This window comes from Dipteris shenzhenensis, chromosome 18 (genome assembly GCF_047967505.1).
Source record: "Dipteris shenzhenensis isolate YYH24624 ecotype China chromosome 18, Dip_SZ_1.0, whole genome shotgun sequence".
In the NCBI taxonomy this organism is placed as follows: Eukaryota; Viridiplantae; Streptophyta; class Polypodiopsida; order Gleicheniales; family Dipteridaceae; genus Dipteris; species Dipteris shenzhenensis.
In genome coordinates, this window is record NC_141613.1 from 50108356 (window position 1) to 50135350 (window position 26995).

Sequence of the window (26995 nt, forward strand, 5' to 3'; positions counted from 1 at the left end):
TTTTACTTCTTTCAAGTCAAGTGGGCCCTTCATTCCATGAGGCGCCACTTGTCTCGTGCTTTCCCTTAAAAAGTGGGGGAATTAAGCACTCGCTAAAGGCCTGCACCTTGCACAAACAATATCCAACACTTTAACCCATGAGAGGTTAGCCAAATGCATGCATTCGAGTTCTTTGGACTAATCCTAGTCCCTTATGGGTGTTCCCATAGTTTTCTTTTAAACAATTCAATGCAATGCAAAGGAAAATAAAACTTGTTCTAGTGAATTGAGTTGACTTTCTTTGAATGGTCAATCTCTTTATTTCTTAGGTGAAGTACAAATTTGTGACAAGAACCATTAAACCTTAATTGAAAAATTAGTTTATCGACCATTTTAACTATGCCTCGAAATCTCACCAATAGCATATAAAAGGTGACTTATTCTTAGTTACCGTCCTAGTCACATCTTCTCTACCACATGAGGAGGGTACCCCGTTTGAGAGAAAGATCAAATAGTGCCACTAATATTCAACAAGAATAAAGATGCTACAAAAAATGGAATGACATATATCAATTGAAAAATAACAATTCCTCGAGGCTAGTCTGTCTCTTGGAAGCAAGGCTTATAAATGGTGGATAAGCCTTAGGGGAAATGATTAAACTCGTAGGACACGGGATGAGTTTAAACAAGCTTGTCTCTGAAAGAATTTCTATCTAAAATTGAGCTTAAGTGGAGGTTGTACACAAACTGTGTTGGGATATTTGTGATCAAGGGCTTGCTCTAAGATGCATGTGTGCATCTAGTAGCAGTCACATGTGTGTGTGTGTGTAGTGAAGTACACTCAGTGCTATGGACCATGACAAAGGTGATGATGTAATGCAAGGCCCCCTCTTAAGGAAGTGCCTATGATATAGGAGTGATCTCCTTTGATGTAGGAGAGGTGTCTTTGATTTAGGCCAACGTCTCCCACATTCTATAAAAGAGAGTTACCTCTCTTACAATGAATGGAACACTATTTTGGCTTCACCTTGTGTTCTCTTGCGTTGAGTTATCATGCATCTATTCCCAACACGTGGTATCATAGCTCTAGGCTCTAGTGACCTCTCTAGCCTCCTAGCTGCCACCTCATCACCTTCTTCTTCTCTCCATCTTCTCTCTCATTTGCCTCAACTCTGCCCGATTTTTGGCTAAGGCTTATTCTCCGCCCTTAGTGCGCCATTTTCCCAGTCATAGACTCCTCTACTATAGGCGACTGTGCAGCTCCAAGCTTTTCTGAAAATTGTCCCGCCATAGCCCATGCCGATGCTTTCTCTGTCCGATGACCTTAAATTTCAAGCAATGCTCCTAGCTACTGTTGGGTGACATCAAGACCTACTTGGTGTTCAAATATGAGCCGAAATGGTGCACTAGGGCATAGGCAAGGAGAATTCTGCAAAAGACTAGTCGAGATAGGCGCAATTTCCATGGGCAACCTCATGCATGATTTCGTCAATCCTCCTGGGTGGACATGAGCTGGTATAAGATCTTTCAATGCTCAATGAATGCCCTCTCAAATATGCTTTAGAGTGTTTGAATTGTTTCCTCCATGTTTCTCCGTTTTTATACTACAAATTTTGGGTAGTTTTGGTGATTGGATACTAGATGCAAGCTTAAAAGAGTGTTAAAGATGATTTATTGACAGTAAATTTTTTAGTTGGTAATGATTGTTCACAATGCCTAGCTCTTGTTGCTCTTCTAATGCTGGATATGTGAACACAAAAGGCAAGAAGAAGAAAGAAGCACCTAAATACATCAATAGGAAAGTGACAAAGCTTGTGAAGAAAAAGCCATATTATTATTTTGAGGCAAAGTGACTAGGATTCTCTGATTTCATTGCTTGCAATATGCATTTGTATGGTTGAGATTTATAGCCATTTGTAAGAGAGCCGACACTGCCTAAACATAAATGTAAGACCCTCTCTTGGCTACCTTTAAGATTGACAAATTCAATGGCCAAGGCTTCCATACTTGGCAAATGAAAATTAAATTTGTACTTATGAAGGAGAATTTGTGGGATTTAGTCAAGCCAGAGAATTAGTCATCACAAGAGGGTAAATCCACCACAACCAAAGGAAAGGGGAAGGCAAGTGACTCTACTTCAACAACACCAGTAGATGCTAAAAGGCTAGAGAAAGCTTATGCAATTATTGCATTAGGTTTGGGAGATGATTATGTGCATCATCTTTCAAATTTGTAATCTCCTTCTGAGGCTTGGCATAAGTTAGATGTACTATTTGGTGCTAGCTCTCATAACTCTAAATTGATTTTGATGATTAAGTTCTTTGAACTTAAGATGGATGGAGACTCTGTTGCAGCTCATGTCAACACTATGAGGAGTCTTATGACACAATTGGCCTCAGTCAACTCTCTAGTCACGGAAGACGATGCAATGGCTGTGCTCTTGAAGAGTATGCCTCAGGATTTTGACTATGTTGTGAAGAATCTTCCCCAACCAACACTAGAGAGCATCATCAGTGCTCTACAAGAAGAAGAGAGATATAAGAATTCAAGGAAGGTAGAAAATCAAACTCAAGCACTTATAGTGAAGTTCTTCATCAAAGGGCAAGTACAAAGCATGCAAGCATTGTGGAAAGACCAATCATCTTGACAAAGATTGCTATAGAATCAATCCTTGCACTTATTGTGGCAAACACAATCACTTTGAGAAATTTTGCAAAGAGAAGAAGAAAGTCAAGGCAAATATGGTTGAAGAAAGAACTCCATCAACCAATGAAGTAACAAATTTTGTGGTAGCATCAGCAAATGAAGAAACAAATTTTGTGGTAGAGGAAGATAAAGATTGGACCTTCTAAAGTTAACATCTTTGAACTTTTATCATCACTTGGTCATGTAGTCAGTTTTGAGGTTCTCTGCCTGGAGTAGTACTCCAAAAGGAATGTTATGTGTTTTTAGTTTTTATAATCGTTGTAAATCGCCTCTGGTCACCATATGATGTAGGCCATGTGATATGTCTTTGCCTTCGTAGTACCTCTTGCAGACATGAGACACTAGGTCGACACAAAGGCCTAAGATTAATCCTTGTACATGCAAGGGAGAGAACCATTTGGAGGGGTTTATCCCATTTTCTAAACCTTGACCCTTGGGCACCCTTGCTAGCATGAGATCCTAGCCATAGATTTATCCTTGAGCACCATGAGATGGCTTGTGAAACTATGTGACTAGATGTATCCTTGACATAGCATGAGGCAAACCTTTGAGGGGGGATATGTTGGGATATTTGTAATCAAGGGCTTGCTCTAAGGTGCATGTGTGGATCTAATAGCAGTCACGTGTGTGTGTGTGTAGTGAAGCACACTTAGTGCTATGGACCATGACACAAGTGATGATGTAATGCAAGGCCCCCTCTTAAGGAAGTGCCTATGATATAGGAGTTCCTATGATATTCCTTTGATGTAGGAGAGGTGCCTTTGATTTAGGCGAACCTCCCTCACACACTATAAAAGAGAGTTGCCTCTCTTACATGAATGGAACACTATTTTGGCTTCACCTTGTGTTCTCTTGCCTTGAGTCATCATGCATCTATTCTCGTCCACCATTCCCAAGAAACTGAAGGGTATAAATGAGTTTCAGATGATACAGGGGTTTAGAAGGGTATATGATGATACCATAGTGTTACCAAAGAGGTCAAGACCACTTAGTTTCCCTATGACGAAAAGAAAGGGTCATTCAAAAAGAATATTCTTTGGCACCGTTTAAGAGAGAAAAAGGATAAAAGGTTTTGAGAACTAGATCTATGCTCAATCCACGCCCACCCCCCCTTTCAAATCTAGAATCACCTCCCATGTGTCCAAGGTGGGAAGCAAAATAAGAGAGTATGTTTTGGGTGTATGGGTGAGGATCATTCCGATTGGAATTTCCTAAGAAGTCAAAAGACCTCTTCTTGAGTGCTCCTCTGAGGGATCAGATGGAGCATCTCTTTCAGTGAATGGGTGTAGGTAGACATTAGGCATTGAGAGCGTGTGTCAGAGTTTATAGATCAATGCCCCACATGTGCACCCCAGGGTTGGACACCTTGGGATTTAGGGCTGCATGTGATCTGCCATATGGGCAGCAAGAAGATAGAGTATCTCTTTCAATGGGTGGGTGCAAGTCCACATCGGGGATTGAGCGGGGTTGTCAGAGGTTATAGGTCAATGCCTGACATGTGAGCCCCCATATGCAGACCTCGGGGCTTGACACCTTGGGATTTAGGGCTGCATATGATCTGTCATATGGCCAATCATGGGAAATAACACGAGACCATGTTGGGATTTGAGGGAGCACATGCTTGGGCTGTGCATGGATATCCTTTTTGGAGTTCTTGGATGTCCAGGAAGAGGGCTTGACAGTGCAGGTGGGACTGCCATGGATAGAGGTCTTTGTAGGGCTGACCGAGAGAGCATATGGGGCTGGAAAGGACTTGGTGGCTGGGACCTTTTCTAGGCACACATGGAGGGTCAGATCTGGAGCAGATTTGCTCCAGATTTGTTTGCTCATGCTACAGACTAGCTGACCACGTTACAGACCCTGATTGGAGCAGATTTGCCTCAGTTTTGTTTGCTCTGCTGCAGACTAGCTGACCACGTTACAGACCCTGATCGGCCAGTATATGGACCAGGTCCGGTCTGTTACTAGTGCCCAGTTGGGAGGGTTTCCGACTGCCAGCCCTCAGCCTATAAATAAGAGGCCATTTGGCCATTTCCTCAGTCACCTACTGAACTTATGGAGACACGCAAGAGTGGGGCCAGCAGGTATATTAGCATCATAGTCCACTTTTTTGCTCAGTTAGTGAAGCCACAGGGATGTAGGTAGGCTCTCATGTACTTAGATCACTCCACATCTCATGCAGCATGATAACAACAATGAGCAAGGACTGAAAGCTAGTGGGAACCATTCCATGACAGGGGTAGTGCATATGCTGCTCTATAATCTCTCACACAATGTACAATGTCATCGTTGAAGAGGGATAGGCCCTCTTTGGCTGGTTCTGCGTGGGTGATGTGCTCTTATTTTTAATATTTAATGCATCCATTAGTGCCTTGGGAAGTCTGGTATTAGAGGGTAAAAGCATTGCTCTTGAAGGAAGGAAAGAGATGGAGTAAACTTTGTTGTGGTAGGAAACTTTGTTTTTCCCTAAGGTTGTTCCTGCTGAGTGGATTGCCCTCACTCTTGGTGCCTTACTTGCTTTTTGCCGGCCTTTCACTGGCAGGACCTGATGTGTTCAGGTCACCCTTACTCTTTCTTTTGCTTCCTTTTTGTTTTAGCTTGCAGGAGCTGCTGACCCACATCAGATACAGTATAAGGGCACTGGCGTGGGTGTGTAGGCATTTAAACCTGCATGCGCATGTGAGTGGGTAGGCTTTGTGCTTGTGTTGGCAGGCTTTCCGCTTGTGTGGGCCTTGCTTGGGGCCTGGGACAAAGAAAGAGGCACATTCAATGAATTGACAACATTCTTGTACCTGGATGAGTAGAAGAGAAAGTTTTCAGGTGAAATTTATTCTAAAGGGACATTAATGCAAATGTGAAGAATGTGAAATTGAAAATGAAGGGGGAGGCACATATGCAGCTAAATGCAGCTTCCAGTGTACAAGGGTATGCCAAACCTTAGAACAGTATTTAATGGAACAACAATAAATATATTGACATGCAACCAGTGCAAGCCTAAAATCATACACTGTAATTGTGATAAAGAACACTATAAATAAGTGAACACAGATCCAGGCCAAGGCAAGAACATAGTGGCATCTAATGTAATGAGTAGATTGCACTACAAGCCCATCCTCTTTATAGCTGCCTTATGTGCTAGTCTGGAACCCCTGCAATATGACCTTCTATTGCTGGTTGGCTCTCCCAAGCTGTTGCTCACGACTTTCCATCCTGGTCTGATTGAGAAGGGCCCAGCAGCCACAGCCCTCACATTTGATTTACTTGTGAGCGGCTAATTGTTGTGCTGCATTCTGCTCCATGTGTGAGCATTACTTGCCCATCAGTCTTCCCTACGAGGGTCTGTTCTTCTGGCTAAACCAAGCACCTCCAGTCCTCCTCCATTCCCTTGACGTGGATTAACTTGTCTTGAGCAGAGCCGTTATGGCTACTAGAGGCTAGGAATCTTGGCTTGACAGTTGAGGATGCACTTTTTATCTTGAGATGCTTCCTGGACATGGCTAATTAGATCCAAAAGGGATTTGCTGCATTCCCACATTTGAATAGGCCAAATGTTTCAGAGGACATATTTTCTAGTGGTCGAAACACTATTAGTTGGCTCTGATAGAGAGGCGCATGAACCTGCACCTTGAAGTCTGCAGCCTATGAGAGAAAAGAAGATCTGATCAGGTTCGAGCAATAAAGTGTTGTAGTTGAGCTAAGAGAGAGCTGATGAGATCTAATGAAAATAGGATAACACACCTTTGTTGTGACAGGGAGCAGATTTGAAAGTCGCACTAATCTATGCTTTTGTGTTCTGGCAGCTGATGCTCTCATTTCAAGTGGATTAGCAGATGTTGGTTACACATATGTGAACATTGGTAAGAACCTGCTTTGTAATTGGCGTTTATTTGTAATGTTTAAAACTAGAGTTGGAGACGTAACAACCTATTTGTTTTGACAGATGATTGCTGGTCATCTGGCCGGGACTTAGAGGTTCGGCTCTCTACTTTTTGCTGATATGTCTGCTACCTTAATTTCTCTGGCATAAGCTTTTATCTTAGGTTTTGTGTTAGCATCCCAAAGTTATAATTTTCTATGCCTTGAGAGGTTCAGTGTTTGATTATCTGTAGGAATAGAGACTTAGTCTTATGCAGGTCTTTATTAGTATAATTGTGTCCATGGGTGGTTTCAGTGGACACTATCAGATCGAAGTGTAGACATTGTTGTTGATACAAAGATCCTTTGATTTGCTACTTTCTCAAGTCTTACAAGTAGTTGGATGTTTTTTAAAACTTTGTAACCCTGCCAACTATTTTATAAATTGATTTTGATTTTCTGAACGTTGTACCTGTTCATTTACTCAACATATGCGGCAGGGCTATTTAGTTCCAGACAGAAGAACCTTTCCTTCAGGGATCAAGGCACTTGCTGGCTACATGCATTCACTCGGACTAAAGCTTGGCATCTACTCTGATGCTGGGTAAAAAGATAACCAGTCAAATCTTTGTTTCCTGAACCTATGCACAGATGAACTCTTGGCCTAGCCATGGGCCTGGTCTTACTCCCTAATTAGTTATAGTCCACTGGGAAATCTTTTGTGTAGGATTTCTGCTGTATGCCAAACTGTTTCCACAACAGTTGGTTGCATCATAAGCGGTTTGTTATTGTTGGCTTTATTGTTGGCTTTTGATTTTTCTCGTCAAAGTATTTCACATGTCTATGTTATCAGCTGACATTGTTGGTTTCCAGGCTTCTTACGTGTGAAAGAAGACCTGGTTCTCTTTTCCATGAAATTAAGGATGCTGCTACCTTTGCATCTTGGGTACGGTTTAGTGTCTTCAAATGTGAAGTTTGTTTCTCAGCTTAATAGAATATTGGGAACTTTATATGACTTTGAACAGAGGAAACAGTCATGAGTCAAAAGATATTCGTTTAGGGCTCCATGATGAGGGAGTTCTTCCGATTTGATGATGGGAAGCTTGTTTTTTATTGCAGGGTATTGATTATTTGAAGTACGATAATTGCTTCAACCTTGGAATTTCACCCCGAAAACGGTCACCATTTTGTAGCCCTTTCTTTGAATGAATGCTGAGACCATTCTCCTTTTTCTCTCATTAAAGGATTTGAAATATACACTAAATTCGCTCCCACATAAAAAAGGTATCCTGATACTTGCAGGTACCTTCCAATGCGAGATGCTCTCAACGGAACGGGTCGAGCAATTTTTTTCTCAATGTGTGAATGGTAAGCCGCCTTGTTTATCATCTCTTTCCAGCAGAATTTGTAATGCAGCATCTAAGGACATCCAACCTATGTTTGGTGGCAGGGGTCAAGATGACCCTGCAGAGTGGGGAGAGACCATAGGAAATAGTTGGCGCACAACAGACGATATCCAAGACTCTTGGGAAAGGTAAGACTTGCTTTTAAGAGGGACTGCAGAGTTTTTGTGGTGGGACATCATGATAATGGAACTATATTATTCCATTCTTGCAGCATGGTGGCTATTGCTGATCAAAATGATAAGTGGGCGCAATTTGCTGGGCCTGGTGGATGGAATGGTCAGAATACTCTTTATGACCATGAATTATTGATGCTTCTGATTGATGTAAATTTGGAGACCTGCAACGGAACGAAAGAAGTCAATACAATATATCAACATTTTTCTTTTAGTTTACTCGGTTCAAGTGTTCAGGTGGGGTATGTCTGCTCCATGCAGATCCGGATATGTTGGAGGTGGGAAATGGTGGTATGACATTTCAGGAGTACCGGTCTCATTTCAGTATTTGGAGCCTTATGAAGGTCTGTTGCCAATTTTTCAAATGAAGCCATTTCTAAGCTAATGATTAATGCTGCTTTGGTAAAATAATATTTCTAATGAAGGGAGACATTGGTGAGAAACTGGCAGGAGCATCTGTGTTGTAGTGAAGCATCACGTCTTGTTTTGAAGTGGAAATGAACATATTTTTGGGCCTCTTTGCTTCAACTTATAAACCCACTTACTGCTGTCATGTAAAAATTCGTTTCTGCAAAAGTGTGTTAAAAAAATGTTGAGCCATGTAACCCCACTTCGCTTTGGAGTATAGAGGAAGATGGGGAATCCTGAGAGCTCTGGGATAACTCTGAAATCACAGAAATCGGAGTCATGGAGAGAATGTTACAGGATTTTCTTTCCGTGTGTAAGACGTGATCCCGAGTACTTGAGTTTCTAAAGATCAAGTGTAAATGAGATTGAAGAGGGAAGTGTCTAGAGGTTTTGGGTGGAGAGAAAGAAAGAAAGAAAGATATATTAACGTCGACAGAAGCCCTCGCGGGGCTATGCAACCAAACACACATCCAAAAGGGAGCTTACAATATCTGGATATGACCAGAAATTAGAGGAGTGCCCATGGCAACTCAGCTCTAAGTTATTATAGCAGCCTATTCCTAGATTTTTTCTTAGAAAAACTATAGAAAAGTGGCCTTCATTACATCAGTTTAAGACTGAGGGTCTTTAGGTTTGGATTTAAAATCCCTGATTAATGCTACTCCATCTCGGTAGACAGCCCATTTTCCAGCTTTGTGTGCATCTTTCACTTTAGCTAGTTCTGTGTTCCGTTGCTTGAGCTGAGCTGAAGTAAGCTCCTTTGATATCCAAACTCGGGTACCCTTCAGCTTATTTGTCTGTTGGAGAATCTTTGTTCGTCCTGCCCTCTCATTAAGATGTACTTGAAGTTTTCCCTTGCGAGTGACACCATTGATGTCTTTGGTATTCCATTCAACTTGTGGTATAGCTTTATTGAGACAAGTGATGCCCTCTTCTTCATCAAAAAAGTATTCCTCTTCTTCGAGGCAGCCAAGGCAGTCCTCTGGCAAACCCCCAATGCGTAGTGTTTTCCTTCACTATAGCTTCCTGTTCTTTTACCTTAGCATAAAGATCTGCTTTGTCGAGCTTGGTGCTAGCCATAGTGATAATTTCCTGCTTGGCTGAGCTAACTTCACTGGTGATCATCTCTTTGACCGTGGAGACAAGTGCAGGTGCGGGTGGAGATGTGCCGCATTTTTGTACGACTTCTGAAATGATGTCTTGTTTCCCATTTTGCTCCAGCTCCTTCACTTTTGTAGTTAGAGCTACGACCATTAGTCGGAGCTCCTTCTTCCTGGTGTAAGAAATATATATGTTTCTGGGGGTCAGAGGCAATCCTCCTCCTATAGTGCAATGCATAGAGAGAGAGAGAGAGAGAGAGAGAGAGATGCATTAACGTCTGCGGGAGGCCTCGCGGGCCTATGGGACAAGGTACAAAGTACAGCAAAAAGGGAAATCTCATACAAACCTTGGGGGGGAGAGAGAGACAGAGAGAGAGAGAGAGAGAGAGAGAGAGAGAGAGAGAGAGCTCATGGTTGTTGGAAGAAAACGTATGTAGAGAGAGAGACAGCGTGTGGTTTGGAGCTAAGGAATGGAGCATTTCGGGGTTTGGTTTTTGGTGTGTGTCAATCTGTCCCTTCCCTCCTTCACCCCTGCTTGCATCCCGGGCACAGAGCATATGCAGCACGCAAATAAAAATTGACACTCCCTTTTTTTGGTGGAGACGCCGGGTAAGCCTGTGGTCACGGAGGAAAGGGAACATGTACAGTTTAAGCTTGCAAGTTCTGAGGCTACGTAGGAAGAGAAGAGCGTGGTAGCTTGAGGGCAAGAGCAGAGACGGGCTCAATCTATGATTTGGTTGATGAGCTTGAAGCAATGAGCAGTGATGAAGCCATTTTGTGAGTTTGTGAATACGAGCTAAAAGAAGGCAACATTTTCTGAAATCGACGTGAGTCATAGAAGGGGAACGTGGATGTATGTGAGGCCACAAGAAACATGTCAAGGCCAGCAGAGAAATCTGGCCAAGTGATTCGATCAAGCATGAGGGCTGTGTAAGCCAATAAGTATGTTAAGAAAAAGCTTAGGAACAGATTTATCCCTAGTTAGGAATGAAGATTTTTGATATTGCGAAGATGCTTGGGAGCTTTGCAAAACAACCCATGGCAATGTGAGATGGGATGAAAACGTAAATGCATGGGCTGAAAGATGATATGACTAGAAAGTGAATAAGGGCAGTGTGGCGGAGAGCTGCAGAAGAGGATTATGTATTAGTTTATGTAGAGGAAGCTTGGGTTGATTCGTGGAGAAGACAGGCGATGGCCTGGAGAGAACGATGTTGTCTTTGGAGGAAACACACAACGTTCAAGGTATTTCCTGCGTGGGTGTTTTGTGGGAACTTTGTGGAATTTGTCATGGGAGTTGGTAGAAGATATTTCGTGGGAGTCCAGTAGGAGATAACAGTGGAAGAATAAACAAACAGTTGCAGGAAGAGGGCTGTTTCGTGGGTGTTTTGAGGCCTGTTTTTTTTAAAGGCGTTGCCAGGGATTTCTTGTGTACTGTGATGCCCAATCATATGCGTTGATGTGGGGACTCTTGAAGGAGGCAGTCAGAAACACTCAGTGATGTATTACTCATTCAGAAAACCATTACAAAGTCAAAGCTTGACTGCAGGAATAATTTCGTTGAGGGACTTGGAGGGTTTTGCTGATGCATGGGAGTTGATTATGAAATATGGGTATGTGCAGCTGATGCAGGCAGCAATTGATAGCGTGAGGTGTATTACATGGTCGGTAGACCATTACGAAGCTGCTGTATGTGACCGTTTGCAGAGGTCTTTTAGGTTGTTTCACTTTGCTTTTGAGGTAGACGTGGATGGTGAACTGATGCATGTATAAGGTGGTGAAAGACTATAGGGTGGACATGCTGTGGGGATAAGTTGGAGGTTTGGTTGGTGTTTGCTGGGTAACAATTTGTGGGTTGCCTTTGATGGAGCTGCCAGTGTTCTGTGGATCCAAGGGGGAGGACCCGGAGGGGTGCATGTGTCTCGTACAAGGGGCCTAAGGTAGAGTAGGCTGATATCTTAGGTGACTTTCTTGAAGTACTCTTACGTGGTACAGGTCTTTGCCTCTGACAGTCAAGAGTCTCCTTTTGTCATTTTGCAGCAAATTGAGGGTTTAAGGCAGTTTGAAGGAGAGCATGTCTTCCAATTGCACTTAGGTTCGAGGAGTTGTGGACAAAGTACTTAGATGCACTTTTTGTTTGGAGTGATGATGCTTCAGAACATTTTAAAGTAAAGTCCTTTGTGGATGCATTGTTACCCCAGTTTCGCAGGTATGTTTTGATGAGGGAAAAGGTGTCTTTTGATGAAGCAGTGTACTTTGCTGAGAGAAAAAAATGGAAGTTGCAAGATGTAGCCAGTGTGGTGGTATTGCAGGAAAGATGAAAATGCGTAAACTTGTTTGTCCAGAAGGTTGTTGATCATGTGCCTGTATGTGAGGAAGAGAAGTGTTCAGGATGACACTTTGGCTGTGCAGGTTGAAGCCTCTGAGGCTCTGACAAAGGATGTGAGGGAGGCTGAAGCTCTCATCGATGACATGATTTATAGCCGTCAGGGTGGTGATGTGCCTGAGCATGGATGTCTTTCAGGTCTTTTCTATGAGCATTCTTCAGATGATAGGGATGCTCATGTGCTCTCAGATTTTGTGAATGACTCAAGTGATATGCTCATGTGTCTCGGATCTTTAAAATGACTCGAGTGATGTGGTTGAGAGTATTCCAGCTTGCAGGGATGAGGCAGTGGAGCCTGTTGAGGGGTTTCTGGTTATAGATCATGGGTTGGATGAGCCCCAGGGATCTAGGTGTGTGGAGGTGACCTCAAAGGTTGTGGCTTATGTGGAGATGAGCAAACCTCATGATGCAAGTACGATGCCTAATGATGAATGGAGTGCAGTGGTGTCCCAACAGGGGGGAGAGTTTACTGGTTTGTTGCATGGTCATGTGGGTATGAGTACTTCACAATATCAAGTTGGTATTGAGTTTGGGCAGAAGACTCTTGGCAGAAGACTCTTATTTGTTTGCCTATGCCTTGGCCATGTTGGGGGAAGCATGTGTGTGACCTAGATGAATGTGTTATATGGCAGGGCCTTTGTTGAGGTTTTTCTGTTTTTGCTATCTCACATGGTGGGCAATATGCGTGTGGTGGCTAGGAAGGCCCTGAGTCTCTTGATGAATTCTTTTACAGTGGATGGCAGTTCTGCTCATTATGCTTTTGATACAGGTTGAGGGGCTTTCCTTGGAGAAGTTGAGCCGATGCAGCTGTCAAGCACTTGCTGCGTACTCTGCAGCTGGGGGGGGGGGGGATGTCATATGTAAAAATTAGTTTCTGCAAAAGTGTGTAAAAAAAGTCGAGCCATGTCGCCCCACTTAGCTATGGAGTCCAGAGGAAGATGGGGAATTCCCAAGAGCTCCGTGATAACTCTGAAATCATGGAAATTGGAGTCACAGAGAGAGAGTTACGGGATTTTCTTTCCGTGTGTAAGACATGATCCCATTCAGGGGGGGTAGAGTGCTTGAGTTTCTAAAGCAAGGGTTAAGTGTAAATGAGATTAAGGAGGGAAGTGTCCAGAGGTTTTGGGTGTTGATAGAGGGGATTTGGAGAGAGAGAGAGAGAGAGAGAGGTGTATTAACGTCTTCAGGAGACCTCGCGGGTCTATGAGACAAGATACAAGATATATGTAACCCATACAAGCCACTGTGGGCTGAAGCAAAGGGCTCACTAAGGCCCTTGCTGAGTGCTAAATGCTAAGAACCTAGTACAACTAGTACAAAACATAGTAGGAAAAAAGAGGGCAATCAACTGCTCAGAACTAGAGCTCCAAGTGCGCCGGCTCCCTGATGGCCCCCTAATGTGATGCAAAGAGGTCACGTATCTGTGTCTTTCAGGCTGTCTCCCTTGGTGGTGGGGCGCGCGCTCTCTTGGATCTCTGTATTTTGATGGGCTACATCGAGAGTAATGCCTCATCTCTGGCGGTCCCCTCTGAGGAGTGCTGAGATAGGTCGAACCTCAATCGTGTGTGCTCTGGTCACCCCACGTGTCATGTGTGGTCTCCACATCTCTTGTCCAGCCATATTGTGGTGATGATGGGTCTCACTACTGATCCATAGTGCTCGTCTCATTAAGCTCCTCCCTCTCGATTTGGCTCGGATGCGTAAAAATCAGTGACGCATGTCTGTGCTCGGTCTAGCTCGGTGTCCTGAGGCATTGACTGTAGTTGATCTTTGGTGTGCCGCACAAGGGAATCTCTGTGTCTCCACATCTCAATCAGGTAGAGTCCAATGGAGACCTGGTCGAGGAAATGTATCAGCCGTGTAAGTGGTCCGAAGCCGAGCCCCTCCTAAAAGAGAAAGTGGTATTGCCCTCGGATCTCATAGGAGGCTGGACAAACACATAGAAAATGCTCCTCTGTCTCGTTCTCCTCCATCGTGCATAGTCTATAGACCTGCTGCTCTCTAGGTATGCCAGCCACTCTCCCAGCCTCAATCCGCAGCTGACGGGACGAGACTCGTATCTGTCCAATAGCAATCCGCAAGGCGTGTGATACTCTCCTATCCTCGAGGTACTGGGGCCTGATGATGAGACCATGCTCCGATATCCTCAGAAAGTGGTCATGATAGAACTGGGTCTTGGTGGGGAGCTCCTGATCCCCCCTCCAAGCCCGGGATGTGTGAGAGAGAGAGAGAGAGAGAGAGAGAGAGAGAGAGAGAGAGAGAGAGAGGGCTCTTGTAGTTGTTGGAAAAAAGCGTACGTAGAGAGAAAGAAAGAAAGAAAGTCATATTAACGTCCGGGCCTATGGGACAAAAAGAAACATGTCAAAATGACTTACAACATCTGGATAAACCAGAGAGTCGAGGAGTACACAAGGCATCTCAGCTCGAGATTATTATAGCATACAACTAAATACTAATCCTATCATAGAATGGCCTTCATTACATCAGTTTAAGACTGAGAGTCTTTGGGTTTAGATTTAAAATCTCTAATTAATGCCATTCCATCTCGGTAGACTGCCCATTTTTCAGTTTTGCGTCCATCTTTCACTTTTGAGGGTTCAATATTCCTTTGTTTGAGTTGAGTCAGATTTAGCTCTTCAAATATACACACCTTTGTGCCCTTCATCTTATTTGTTTGTCGGAGAATCCAAACTCTTCCTACCCTTTCCTTGAAATACACTTGTGCGTGTGTTCCCGTCTGAGTGATACAACCAATATCCTTTTCATCCCAATGAACTTGTGGTATCCACTTCTTGAGACATGTGAATTTCTCCTTTGGTGTGTATCGTGCATCATCCTTGAGGCAGCTAATGCATTCCTTTGGTAGCCCTCCAATGCGTAGTATTTTCCTATTGGCCACTATAGCTTCCTGCTCTTTGATTTTTGCATAGAGGTCTTCTTTGTTGACTTTGTGGCTGGCTATGGTGGCCATCTCCTTCTTGGCTGAGTTGACTTGGGTGGAGATAATCTCTGTGACCGTAGAAACGAGCGTTGGTGCTGGTAGAGATGTGCTACACTGTTGTATTACTTTTGCAATAATTGCCTTCTTGCCATTATTCTCCATGTCCTTCATCTTTCTTCCCAGATGCAAGTTGGAGTGCCTGAGCTCTCTAACTTCCTGTTGTAGAATATATGTCTGTTCGTGTGGGTCTGAACTAATCCTTCGCTTGTAATGGGGGACGAGCATTTTCTGAGAGAAATCTTCCAAGCGTTCGAGCGAACTATGTAAAAATATGGCAAACGGAACAAAACATAGTTTCACATAGAAATATGCGAAGTATTGTAGCAATGCCTATTTTATACACAAATTTTTTACAAGAATTTTTGGGAATGGTGAATAACATAATGGGATGGATTTTGAAGAAACCTACATGTAGAGTAGACTTCTCTATGAAAATTCCCTTATGACCCTTCTTACAACATTGAAAACCCTCGCTCAACCTAGCTTCATGAAAGGGTTTCTCCAAAGAAACCTCATTGAAGCAAGCCATGAAGGTACTTTCGCCAACGAAACCCCTTTGAAGTAGGTCTTCCAAGCTAGTGTCGCTGGCAAAACTACAATGGATAGCACTTTTAAAAGTGGCATAACTTTCACATCCAATGTCCAAATGTAGTCATTCAACCACTCAAATTGATCGGAAAATCCCATTTGAGCACATATATGAAGCTATATTTTAGAAAATCTTGCATATATAGTATTAAATATTACATGTATTTTATGAGAGTGATATATAAGCCCAAGTTAATAATTATTTATAGTAATGTAAACTTCTTTAGAAACATATCCATAAATATCTTGTTATTTATGATATTAAAACACTAGAAAGCTCTTGTCATATTGATATAAATGTGTTTAATAAGTAATTATATATGTATAATATGATTACATTGAGAGTGATAATAAGGGACGTTTCTTAAACAAATTATTTTCCAACACTTTTTTAAGATAATAAAAGAGGTATAAAGGATGTTTGTGAATAAGAAAATTATGTTATGTAAAATTGAAGAGTGACTGTTCTGTATATTTTTATGATAAAGGGATCTAGTTCTAGTGAAAACAAAAGTGTAAAAACCATGTTTCCTAAAGAAGTACAATTTTTTAAATGTCTTAAAAAACACGCTCAAATAAACCTGTTCATAGGTTTTTGCTCATAAAATTGACGCATCCTTGTAATGCAATGCATAAGGGTTGGGCGTTGCTACAATATCAGAGTAGGACAGTTTACTGATAGGGCTAGTGACAAAGGTTTTCATAATGGCCTGTGAGTGGATGGAGGTCTTTTTGCTGTCTCTAACACCCCAGACTGAGCTAGGGGCTCAGCTCAGCCTGAGGTCTGCTCAGTGCTACCCTAACTAGAGACTGGAGACAAGGAGAATCTGTCACGACACGATTTTGTAGTCTAGAATGTATTAGGCTAGCATGATCAAATGTATTAATTAGAAGGTAGGCTAGGTAGGTTTAAATGGCTAAATGCCATATGGATAATGTATTGGATATATTAATTGATATGGAATAAATGGTGCACTCACACATGTAGGTCCTAGGATAGGAATGGGTAGGAATGCATGGGTGCATTAATAAATGGTAGGCATAAAAGATTCATAGGCTAAGGGTAGAATAATGGGGTATGCCTAAGGGGATCCCAAGAGGCATGAGAGGTGGTAACCTCTCGTATGCATGGAATGTGTGCATGAGGCATTATGCATTCATATATATGGTTTGTGGATTGCATGAGCATTCTAGTTGTTGTCAATAGCAAAAGTACACTCACGTGGGCACTCCTTCCATCCCATTTTAAGAGCCAATACTTCTCTAATTCTGCATCATCCTTTCACACATGTGCATCCTCCAACCGGTACGTGACAAGTGGTATCAGAGCAGTGATCCTTTGATTGTGTGGACTTGTCATGTGGAAGCTGCGACATCAGCACGACATCAATGCACAAAGAAATTTACCAGGGGGCTCTCTAATTCTCCATTTTCTCTTTGTAGATTTCGTGATAAGAGAAGTGACTAATGAAATAAAAAGAAAGAAAGAGATAAATGGAAATATTGACTAAGGATATGGCGCATAATGGCGGCCAAATTTGTCTCTTTTGTTGCAATGTTCCGAAATCCGTGTCATTCCGTCTCCTTTATGGCCGTAGATGCCCGCGTGGCGCGTACCTTCACGCAGTCATCTGAGTCTCTGACTCGTTTTTAATAAGGCTTCAAAAAGGCCTTGTGTTGTGTGGGCCTTTTGGGAGGCCTTGGACTCCCCGTTGTTCCTGAGACACAGATTGTGTGTCGTGTTGCGCACGGCGTCCCAAATTGCGCGCAACGTCGCGACCCGTGTTTGGGAGCCGCCGCCAGTCCTTGTAGCCGCCACGTGCTGTCCTTGCCAGCCACCTCCTTGGACCCTCTGCTACAACTGTCCCGCGCGTTGCCATCATGAAGGCCGCCGCCTCCTCTAACCGCCACGTGGCGATGTTGCCACGAGTGTAGCCAGTTCTGCAGCCTTGTGCGTCCGCGAACCACGCCGGAAAATGCGCTGCAAGCGGCTAGCTGCCGTTGTCACGCCCCTCCCTTCCTTTTAATTGCCATCCCCCTTCATTTCAAAAACCCCCTCCTTGGAAACTCGAATGAAGGCTACAAAAGTGACTCGTCATCTAGAAAAGAATGGAATACACAATTGCGTGATGATGACAAGGGTCAAAGGATTGATCTACTTAAGCTTAAGATGAGCATTTAGAATAATGAATTCATAATGCGTTTGCATGTAGGTTAATGAAGTAATAAATGCATTTGCATGTAGGATCATACACTTGGGTAGAAAAACACTCAAGAATTGAGCACATGCACAATTATTACCTTGGAAATGTACACAATGGTATCATATAGAGACACTCGATAAGGATTCTTGGGAAGGCATCCATGGTGCCAAGATTCTTGAAGTTGGAGTACTAGAGATGGTTAAGTCATCCTCTTAGGTTGGGTTGATGAGCCAAGGTAGTACTTGGGCTCTTCCCAAGCAAGAGGGTGCTATAAATGGTCATAGGTGGTGGATATGTAAGCGCTTAGTAAGATCCACCCATAGTCATGGACGCATGACTATGGGTGGATCCACAATTAGACTTGGTGGTTTAGAATGAGTACTCAAGCAAGATCTGGTGATCTTGATCTTGTAAGTTAGGCCTATCTTGTGATCAACCTAAAACTGATGGTTCCAAACTGGTCACTTGGAACTTGGACCAATGCATGCATATGAGAGAGATAGATTAGGAAATAGTATCTTATTGGAATAGAAAAGTAGAACGGGAATGGATTCCTACTAGCCCTAATGAATAAAGTCGAATTAGTCTTTGTAGGAATGTCCAAAGTAAAGGAGTACATGGACAACACAACATGAAAGATAAGTATCATGTCTTTCTTACGTATTTATTTGGAAATTTGATTTAAAGGAACATACTAATGTTGGACTTGTTTGGCAGGAGTACCAAACATGAAGATGAAAGATTGAAGTTGTTGTATGGAAGTTTATACACGAACCTAATGAGTGCTAAAGATCATGAAGACAAAGAAGAATACCTAGTAGATGAGGATATCTATGTCCCAAGCAAGAGGGCATGTCACGACACGATTTTATAGTCTAGAATGTATTAGGCTAGCATGATCAAATGTATTAATTAGAAGGTAGGCTAGGTAGGTTTAAATGGCTAAATGCCATATGGATAATGTATTGGATATGTTAATTGATATGGAATAAATGGTGCACTCACACATGTAGATCCTAGGATAGGAATGGGTAGGAATGCATGGGTGCATTAATAAATGGTAGGCATAAAAGATTCATAGGCTAAGGGTAGAATAATGGGGTATGCCCAAGGGATGGATCCCAAGAGGCATGAGAGGTTGTGACCTCTCGTATGCATGAGGCATTATGCATTCATATATGTGGTTTGTGGATTGCATGAGCATTCTAGTTGTTGTCAATAGCAAAAGTACACTCACGTGGGCACTCCTTCCACCCCATGTGGAGGGCCAATACTTCTCTAATTCTGCATCATCCTTTCACACATGTGCATCCTCCAACCGGTACATGATAGAAGCAAGTGATGGGAGAGGCTAGCGAGGGGCGGGAGGAAGCTATTAATCGGGACGGCTTCTCTTTTGTCCAGTGGGAGAGGCTACAGACGATCAGATGGGCAGCGAAATGATCAACAACAACAATCAACGATCAGCGATGGGCAACGATCAGCGACGGGCGATGAGCTATCAGCGACGACGGATGATCAGCGAGCTATCAGCGACGATCAACGATGGACAATCAGCGACAGATGACGACGGATGTGTGTGTGTAAGAGAAAGAGAGAGAGAGAGAGAGAGCATGTTTTGCAGGAATCTTTGGGGTTTTGGTTTTTTTTTGTGTCAATCTATCTCTTCCCTCGTTCATCCCTGCTTGCATCTTGGGCACAGAGCATATGCAGCATGTAAATAAAACTTGACGCTCACAGTGCCAATGGCATGCGCAAGTCACACAAGTCCCATGTACCATTTGCATAAATAGAATCAAGCTCAGCTCTAATGGCTTCCATCCATTCCCTGCTATCAAATGCATTTTTATGAATAGAGGCTCCTCGTTGCAGAATGTGGCAATCAATGTAACATCAAGCAAATTGCCATGCATCTGTTTTTGAAAACCTGTCGTGTGGGCAGCCAAGGGCTCAGCTTGCTCGCTGTCCCTGAGAGTATCCAAGAGCCACTTGGAACTGTTTTTTGCTGTCTAATGACAGCCCTCTCCTTTGCAGTTGCCTGTTCAATAGCACAAGTGGCTGCAAATCAGGCTGAAGATTGGCATTGTGAGGAGGCTCTAAACTGCTAGAAGCACTGGGATTTGGAAATCTAATCTGAATCTCTGTTTGACTGAGAGAGAGGCAGCAAGGAATCAAACAAATCAGTGACATCGACAGATGGCTGTTTTTGCAGTCCCCCAGCCAAGGTAAAGCTGCATGCTCAGCAAAAGCCACATCTCTGTTGACAAGAACCTTGCCTATGCTAGGCTGATACAATGTGTAGCCTTTGCTCTGTGAGTGATACAATGTGTAGCCTTTGCTATGTGAGCTGTAGCCAATGAATATGCATTTGATAGCCTTATCTTCAGCTTATGCCTCAACTAAGAGGGAACATCATATGGCAAGGACCCAAACGCCCACATGTGTGAAATCAGACTTTGAGACCGTCCATGCTTCATAAGGAGTGATGGTCTTCAATGCCCCGTGTGGGTGCTCTATTGAGCACATAGTTGCCACACATTATGGCATCTAACCATTACATATTGGGCAAATAAGCATGCATCTCGCCATTTCCATCAATGTCCTATTTTTCTCTTTAAACTCCATTTTGTTGCGGAGTGAATGGAAATGTGCATTAATGTATTATGCCTTGGGCTGCTAAGAAATCTCATCCTCTCCTACCCCGGTTGGGTGGAAGAAGAAAACACAGCTCTGTAATTATTGCAAGAAGCCAAGACATGACATCTCTGAATGTCAAAAGTGCATTACTTCAGGAAAGAAAAAACAGCAACAAGGTCTTGAGATTACAAATGCTCTTGCTACCCATGAGCACAGACATGAGGAAACACATATGGCTCTTGATGAGTGGGCGGCTTGCTACCCGTGACAGATATGGCTGATAATGAGTGGGCATTCGTTGTAACTTGCCACTATAATCCGTCGAAGGATGATGCACCTTTGTTAGCACTGCCCTGCAGGCAGTGCTCTCTTGATACTTTTTTTCAAAAGTGTCCCTCGAATTATTTTCTGCCACGTTTTTCATTCATACACCTTTCTATTCTCGTGCCTCTCTCTCTCTCTCTCTCTCTCTCTCTCTCTCTCTCCGTCCCTCTCTCCTCCCCCTTCCCAAAGCAACCCCCCCCCCCCTCTCGCATCACCTCGTCCCTTTAAAGGCAGTGCTCAGGAGTACTTGTACTCGCTTGTTACTATTATGCACAATCTCTTTCTCAAATTCGGAAGCTGAGATGTATAGAAGGCGCATGAGTCCATTTGCGTGCGGGTCCATTCTATTACAAGGAGCTGGAATTGATCAGTCAGATGAGAATTGGTCCTCAAGTCAGCTACCTGGTACATGTGCACAAGTCCAGGACTCCTCCCAGAACTAGCTCACGACCATATAAGTGGAATTGGAGATCAATATATTTTGGTATGTTTATGAGAACCTCCATGTTTGCTGAGAAATAAACAGCTCTTATTGTTGTTGTAAAGGGTCATAATATTGGGCTTCATTCTTAGTTCCTTGAATAGATTCGTTTTTGGCATGGAATTAACGCTCACATACTCGGCCTGGATGAAAGACAAAGCTATAGAACTTTGTTGAAGCGATGACCAACTGGTAGGTCCGTTCCCAAGTAAGCTCACAAACCCATGCAATACACATTGGCCCATGTTTTATGGCTCCTCGCAGGTAGCGTAGGACTCTTTTTGTAGCATCCAGTGTATGTGTCTAGGCTTATTGAGAAATTGGCTGAGCCTTCCTAGAGCAGTGGCCAAGTTTGGTCTGGTACAGGCTATGGCATACAAACGGTGGTTTACCAAGAAGCGATAAGGAAGGGTATTCATCGAAACTATCAAATTTGTAGTGCGAGGGGACAGATCGACACATAGTCTAACATTTGGGAATAGAGCAAGTCGATGAAGCCAAGCACTCAAGAGTAGGTTAGCCAAGTGGGAGCTCAACGGAGGCAACACACAAGCAACTTCGCATGCAAAGGCGACCACACGGGGGACAGTAAGTAGCACCGGCCTGAAGCGACTCCAACGACCCTCAAAGCTCGACTAGTAGCAACAACACGCATTGCTTCCAGACAAACGAGCACATGCAATGCCAACGACGGAAAGCTTCAACTCACGAGCGACCTTCTACGATGGCTACACACCACTTCAGCTCGAACGGCGCTCCAACCCACAACAGTGACCACACTCTTACAAAGACCTCATGGACAACTTGCAAGCGCTCCTCGGATGCCCATGACCAATAGCAGTGCAACGCTCACTAGTAGATGGCTCCCAAAATATACGACCCGGGTAGCTCCAATAGACAGAATGCCAATTCGCCTCCACAGCCTCCTTCCAACACCTCATTTGCAAGAACACCAACGTAACCTCCATGGGGCTCCTAACGACACTCATGGATCACCTTCGTCACTTCGGATCGTCCTCCTCATCGTGGCCATCATCGCAAAACTTCAAGGTAGTGCTCTCCTAACACTTTTTTTCAAAAGTGTCCCTCCAATTATTTTCCGCCACGTTTCCCCATTCATACTTCTTTCTATTCTTGTGCCTCTATCTCTTTCTCTCTCTCTGTGTCCCTCTCTCCTCCCCCTTCCCAAATCAACTCTCCCCCCCCCCCCCCCCCCCCCCCTCCTCTCTCTCTCTCTCTCTCTCTCTCTCTCTCTCCCTACCTCCCTTCCCGAATCACCTCGTCCCTCTAAGGGTAGTGCTTATGAGTACTTGTACTCGCTTGTTAGTTTCTATGTCCGATCGGTATTTAGATAGTGGTTCTGCCAAGCACATTATGTCTTGCAAAAATCTATGTCAGTCCTTGAGTGATGCACCTAAGGGAGGCATTGTCACTTGTGCCAACGATAAATTCTATCCCGTGAGAGGGATTGGTCAAGCGTAGGTAACTTTAGAGTCACGGGATGCAGTGACTCGTTTGGAAGTGTTATATGTTCCACGTATGAAAAGAACTTGATTTCTATCTCAGTCATCTCCACAATGGGTTCAAGAATATGTTTGATGGTTATTGTTATGCTGTGTATGAGTCATGACAACCGGTAGGATGACATTATAGTACTTACTGGCACACTTTTCAGAGGGCTGTACCATCTTGGTCATATGAGAAACAGGCTGTTGTATTTCAGATACACACTTGTGGCATGAGAGATTGGAACATATCAAATATGGAAGTTTGGTGAAAATGCATTCTACGGGCATGGTACTAGAAGTAGGCTTGGGTTTGCTGAAAGTCCTCCCTCCGTTGCCTTTGCCTTTGTGATTTGTGGCAAAGGCATGATCTGCATCAATGGAAGCAGCCTGGTTTTGAAGACTCTGCTTCGCCTATAAGGGTGGGGAAACAAGCTGATCAAAGGTGTAGTGGTTGGCGTTACCCATGGCCACTAACCTCAACGTTGTAGTGAAGCCTTGATATGAATCAAGTAGGCCATTCAATGTGCAAAAGAGCAACCCTGGCCTCATTCCAAATTTGATATAGATTAGCCAAGTTATCCTATGCAATCTTGGCTGTCCTGCAGACGAAACATGAGGTATAATGGTCCTCTTGGCATGTGCCTATGCATCCCTCTGATCCCATCAGATTTGATCTTGGGTGGGAGGCACTGTGGCAATAGTGTTAGTGGATCCAGAAGTGGTAGTAGCACCACCTATAGTGGTGGTAGTCATAGCAGATGGCTGTGCTTGAGAGACAGGTCTTGTCTCGGGTCCAGTAACAATATCACAGAAATTCTTGGCTACCAACAAGTGGCGCACCATGTACGACCACATGGGATAGTTGGTGCCATCAAGCGTGTCCACAGCGGACATCATTCCAAGCAAATCATTGTGGGCCATTGCAAAAATCCCAAAAAAAGAAGGTGATCTGTAAATGACAAAGCCTCAAGACTATCATTGCAATGAGCTGACTGCTCAAACATCTGACTGCAAATATGAAAATGTCGGGCCAGAAAAGGCAGCAAAAACTATGCAAATGTGAATGTGAAATGGGCTGCTCAACACTGAGCCAGATGCACAAATCTATCCCTAAAATCTTTCTTCAGAAAGATGCCCAACAAAACTCTGTCTTGCAAAAACTCGGTCCAGCTTCTAAATCAAGGGCATATGGCTACAATTCGCATTGTGGGTACCTAACAAAAACCACAAAGGAACAAGGGCCAATTTTTTTTAAAAAGTGGCAAATGTTGAGAGGGAAAATGTGCCAAATGAAGGGCAGATGTAGAATTTGACTCTTCAAATGCAAACTAATTCCAAATTGGTCAAAAACCCCAATTTGTAGAGGAAAATTGAACTAAAAAGAGGGAAAATTTAGGGAAACCCCAAATGTGTCTTCCAATCAATGTCAATGCATATCCTTCAATGCCAGCAAATGTGAAGCCCCAATTTTGAGTGTTCAGCAACCAAAAAGTCGATAGAGTTGACTAAACCAACTCCAATATGCAAGTGCAAGATGTTTGAGGCAAATGGAATCCCCAAAGGTGGATTAACTAGAATTGAGAGCTTGGAGCAGTAGGAAGAAACTGAGAGGAACAACAGTGAACTGTGAAAGTCGACGTACAACCACTTGGCAAAAATCTGTATGTCACGCCCTCATAGAATATAACCCTATCGAAACCATGCTCTACAACACCAGAATTATTTGCAGGCAACTCGCCACCCAACCATGCTGATCCAAACTTGATCAGCCCCACTGAGCCTAGGCTAGAGAGCCTCATGGAAACTGCTAGCCTTGCAAGCCAAACCTCGCCCTTGGCGTCCCATATCGCCTAGTGAACAATTGCGTTGGTAGCTCCTAGCTCTGCTCCCTCACTGGTCGATGTGTGCAACTATGGCATTGGCCCTCCCTTTATAGTCGCAGGGAAGAGCGCTCGCCAAGAAAAATCAAGAAAAGCTCACAAGTGCCAAGAAAAGAATAAAAGCAATCTTGTTTACCCATGTTCCCACAGATAGCACTCTAGCCCGTCATTTGCCTGCCTATCCCTAGCGTGCACGTGACATACTCCTCTTCCTCAAAAGAGTTCACTCCTGAGCTCATAAAAATTGAGAAGAGGTCGTTAACTTGCTAGAAACAACTCACTATTGGTCGAATCCGATAGGCTCAAGGACTATCCTACCAAGAGATCCACTTGCTCAGAAACATCAGATGAGCATGAAGTCCTGTTCAAAAAGCAACATCTCTGTCAAATGAACAAACTGGCAACTCTACTCTGACAGTGCTACCAATACCTAAGGTAGGCAACGGTCGTGATGACCCATGTTCCCACGAAAAATATCAAATCTTATTAACAAACTAGGAAAGTACAACAATCAGCACTTCCCAAACTCGGAAGTGAAATCAAATCTATACTTCCCAAACCCGGGAAGTTGAAATATCTACTTTCTAACCTCGAAAAGTGTAGTCCAGGGTCCTAACTCAAAGCATATGTGACCGGTCAATCTCAAAGAAGTTGTATCAAGAACCGATATTTCAACGTACATTATCATGATTTAAGCTAGCATCTCATAATTGTCCTGTATAAGTAACCTATCTTCCTAAAAAGGGAAAGATAGTCATGTGTTCATAGGCAGAGAGTCCTAAATAAATCTGGACACTCTGGCATAACCCCAGAGCATCATAATACACCACACACCCACATGCTATAATTGCTACAACACCGGTTTGTGGATGTGTCGCGAACTATCATAAATATGATGGCTGAAAGGAATGGTAGAGGAGGAGGATAGCACAGTGGACGGAGAATTCAGCCGGGAAGAAGCTAGCAATGATGGTGAAATATGAGAAAAGAATGCCCGGTGCAAGAAGCGAGAAAGAGTTGGAGTAGATTGTGCATTGCAGAACCTGTCTTGGAATCCTTCCTGCTAAATTGCAATGAAGATATGATGTGCGGGGCTCTAGACAGCTCCCATTGCTCCTTTCCAGGAAAAATTTCGCGTCTAGGATTCATCTTTCCAGGATAAACTTGCCTTCTCTCCTGCTAATCCCCAATAGCTTTCTCAACACTGCAAGCTATTGCTCTTCTTGTCCTTGATTCCTGGTGAATTCCTCTATCTGGTTCAATTTTCATCACCATGTGGTGTTCTTGCACTACAATCACGATCCTCTCTCTCCAATCATGATGAATTCACATCCCTAGTTGATGAAATCACAAACTACTGTAAAATCTTCAGCAACTGCGAATTGTCTCCATACTTGGAATTCGCCACTCCAGCATACGTTGCGTCACTTCAAGCACGATCGAGATCATCCACAATAGGGGAGATTTGATACCATCTGCCACCTCCTCAATGCATCTAATCCTATCGGAATCATGGTCTACAACACTAGAATCATGTGCAGGCAACTCGCCATCCAACCATGCTGGTCTAGACTCGATCTGTGTGGTGAACAAGTGCGGTGTTAGCTCCTAGCTCTGCTTCCTCACTGGCCGGTGTGTGCAACTATGGCGCTGGCCCTCCCTTTATAGCCTCAGGGAAGAGTGCTCGCCAAGAAAAGCATACAAGTGCCAAGAAAAGCAAAAAAGAAATTTTGCTGACCCGTGTTCCCATGGATAGCACTCTAGCCTGTCATCTGCCTGCCTGTCCCTAGCGTGCACATGGCAGTATGGACGTCCATACAATTGTATGAATAGATTTTGAAGAAGCTTTTGGCAGGTGGAAGAAATGTTTCTGCAAGCATTTGCACCTGTTCTAAAGTAGGAGCTGAGGGCAAATGGTGATGAAATCACATTGTGGGAGCTTAGAAATGGCTGGAAGATAGTCACAACTGCTAGAAATGCTCCTGCAAGCTGTGGCTGTACCGAATTTCAACAAGAGCTTCAGATTGGTGGCAGAAATGCAGGTAAGGGGTTGTGTGACAGGCGCAAGTGCTTGAGGGAGCTGAAACGCAGGCCACGAGGCCTAAAACAGCAGTGTGGAGTTTGTTCAAGCAGTTCAACTGCTGGCTTAAGGTAAAAACAGCCAATGGCGTGGTCATGGGTGTGCTGGAGATGCTCCTGCAAGCTGTGGTTGTACCCTTTTGTAACAAAAGCTGTGGCGCAGGTAAAGGGTTGCGTGACAGGCACAAACGGTTGAGGGAGCTGAAACGCTGGTCACCGGACCTGAAACAGCAGTGTGGAGCTCTGTTTTGCAGCAGAATGGCTGGCTGAAGGTGAAGAC

General features: G+C 43.7%; 1 protein-coding gene across 1 annotated transcript in view; it reads left to right on the top strand.

Annotated features, from left to right (window-relative positions):
* Positions 1 to 26995, top strand: part of LOC147891368 (alpha-galactosidase 3-like) — an 83528-nt gene that overhangs the window by 10746 nt on the left and 45787 nt on the right. The window contains exons 3-11 of the mRNA XM_087389075.1: positions 6486 to 6542; positions 6626 to 6657; positions 7041 to 7144; positions 7414 to 7486; positions 7660 to 7718; positions 7843 to 7908; positions 7991 to 8074; positions 8158 to 8222; positions 8381 to 8463. Coding sequence (XP_087245201.1) covers positions 6486 to 6542; positions 6626 to 6657; positions 7041 to 7144; positions 7414 to 7486; positions 7660 to 7718; positions 7843 to 7908; positions 7991 to 8074; positions 8158 to 8222; positions 8381 to 8463 — 623 coding nt within the window. The remainder of the gene's footprint in view (positions 1 to 6485; positions 6543 to 6625; positions 6658 to 7040; positions 7145 to 7413; positions 7487 to 7659; positions 7719 to 7842; positions 7909 to 7990; positions 8075 to 8157; positions 8223 to 8380; positions 8464 to 26995) is intronic.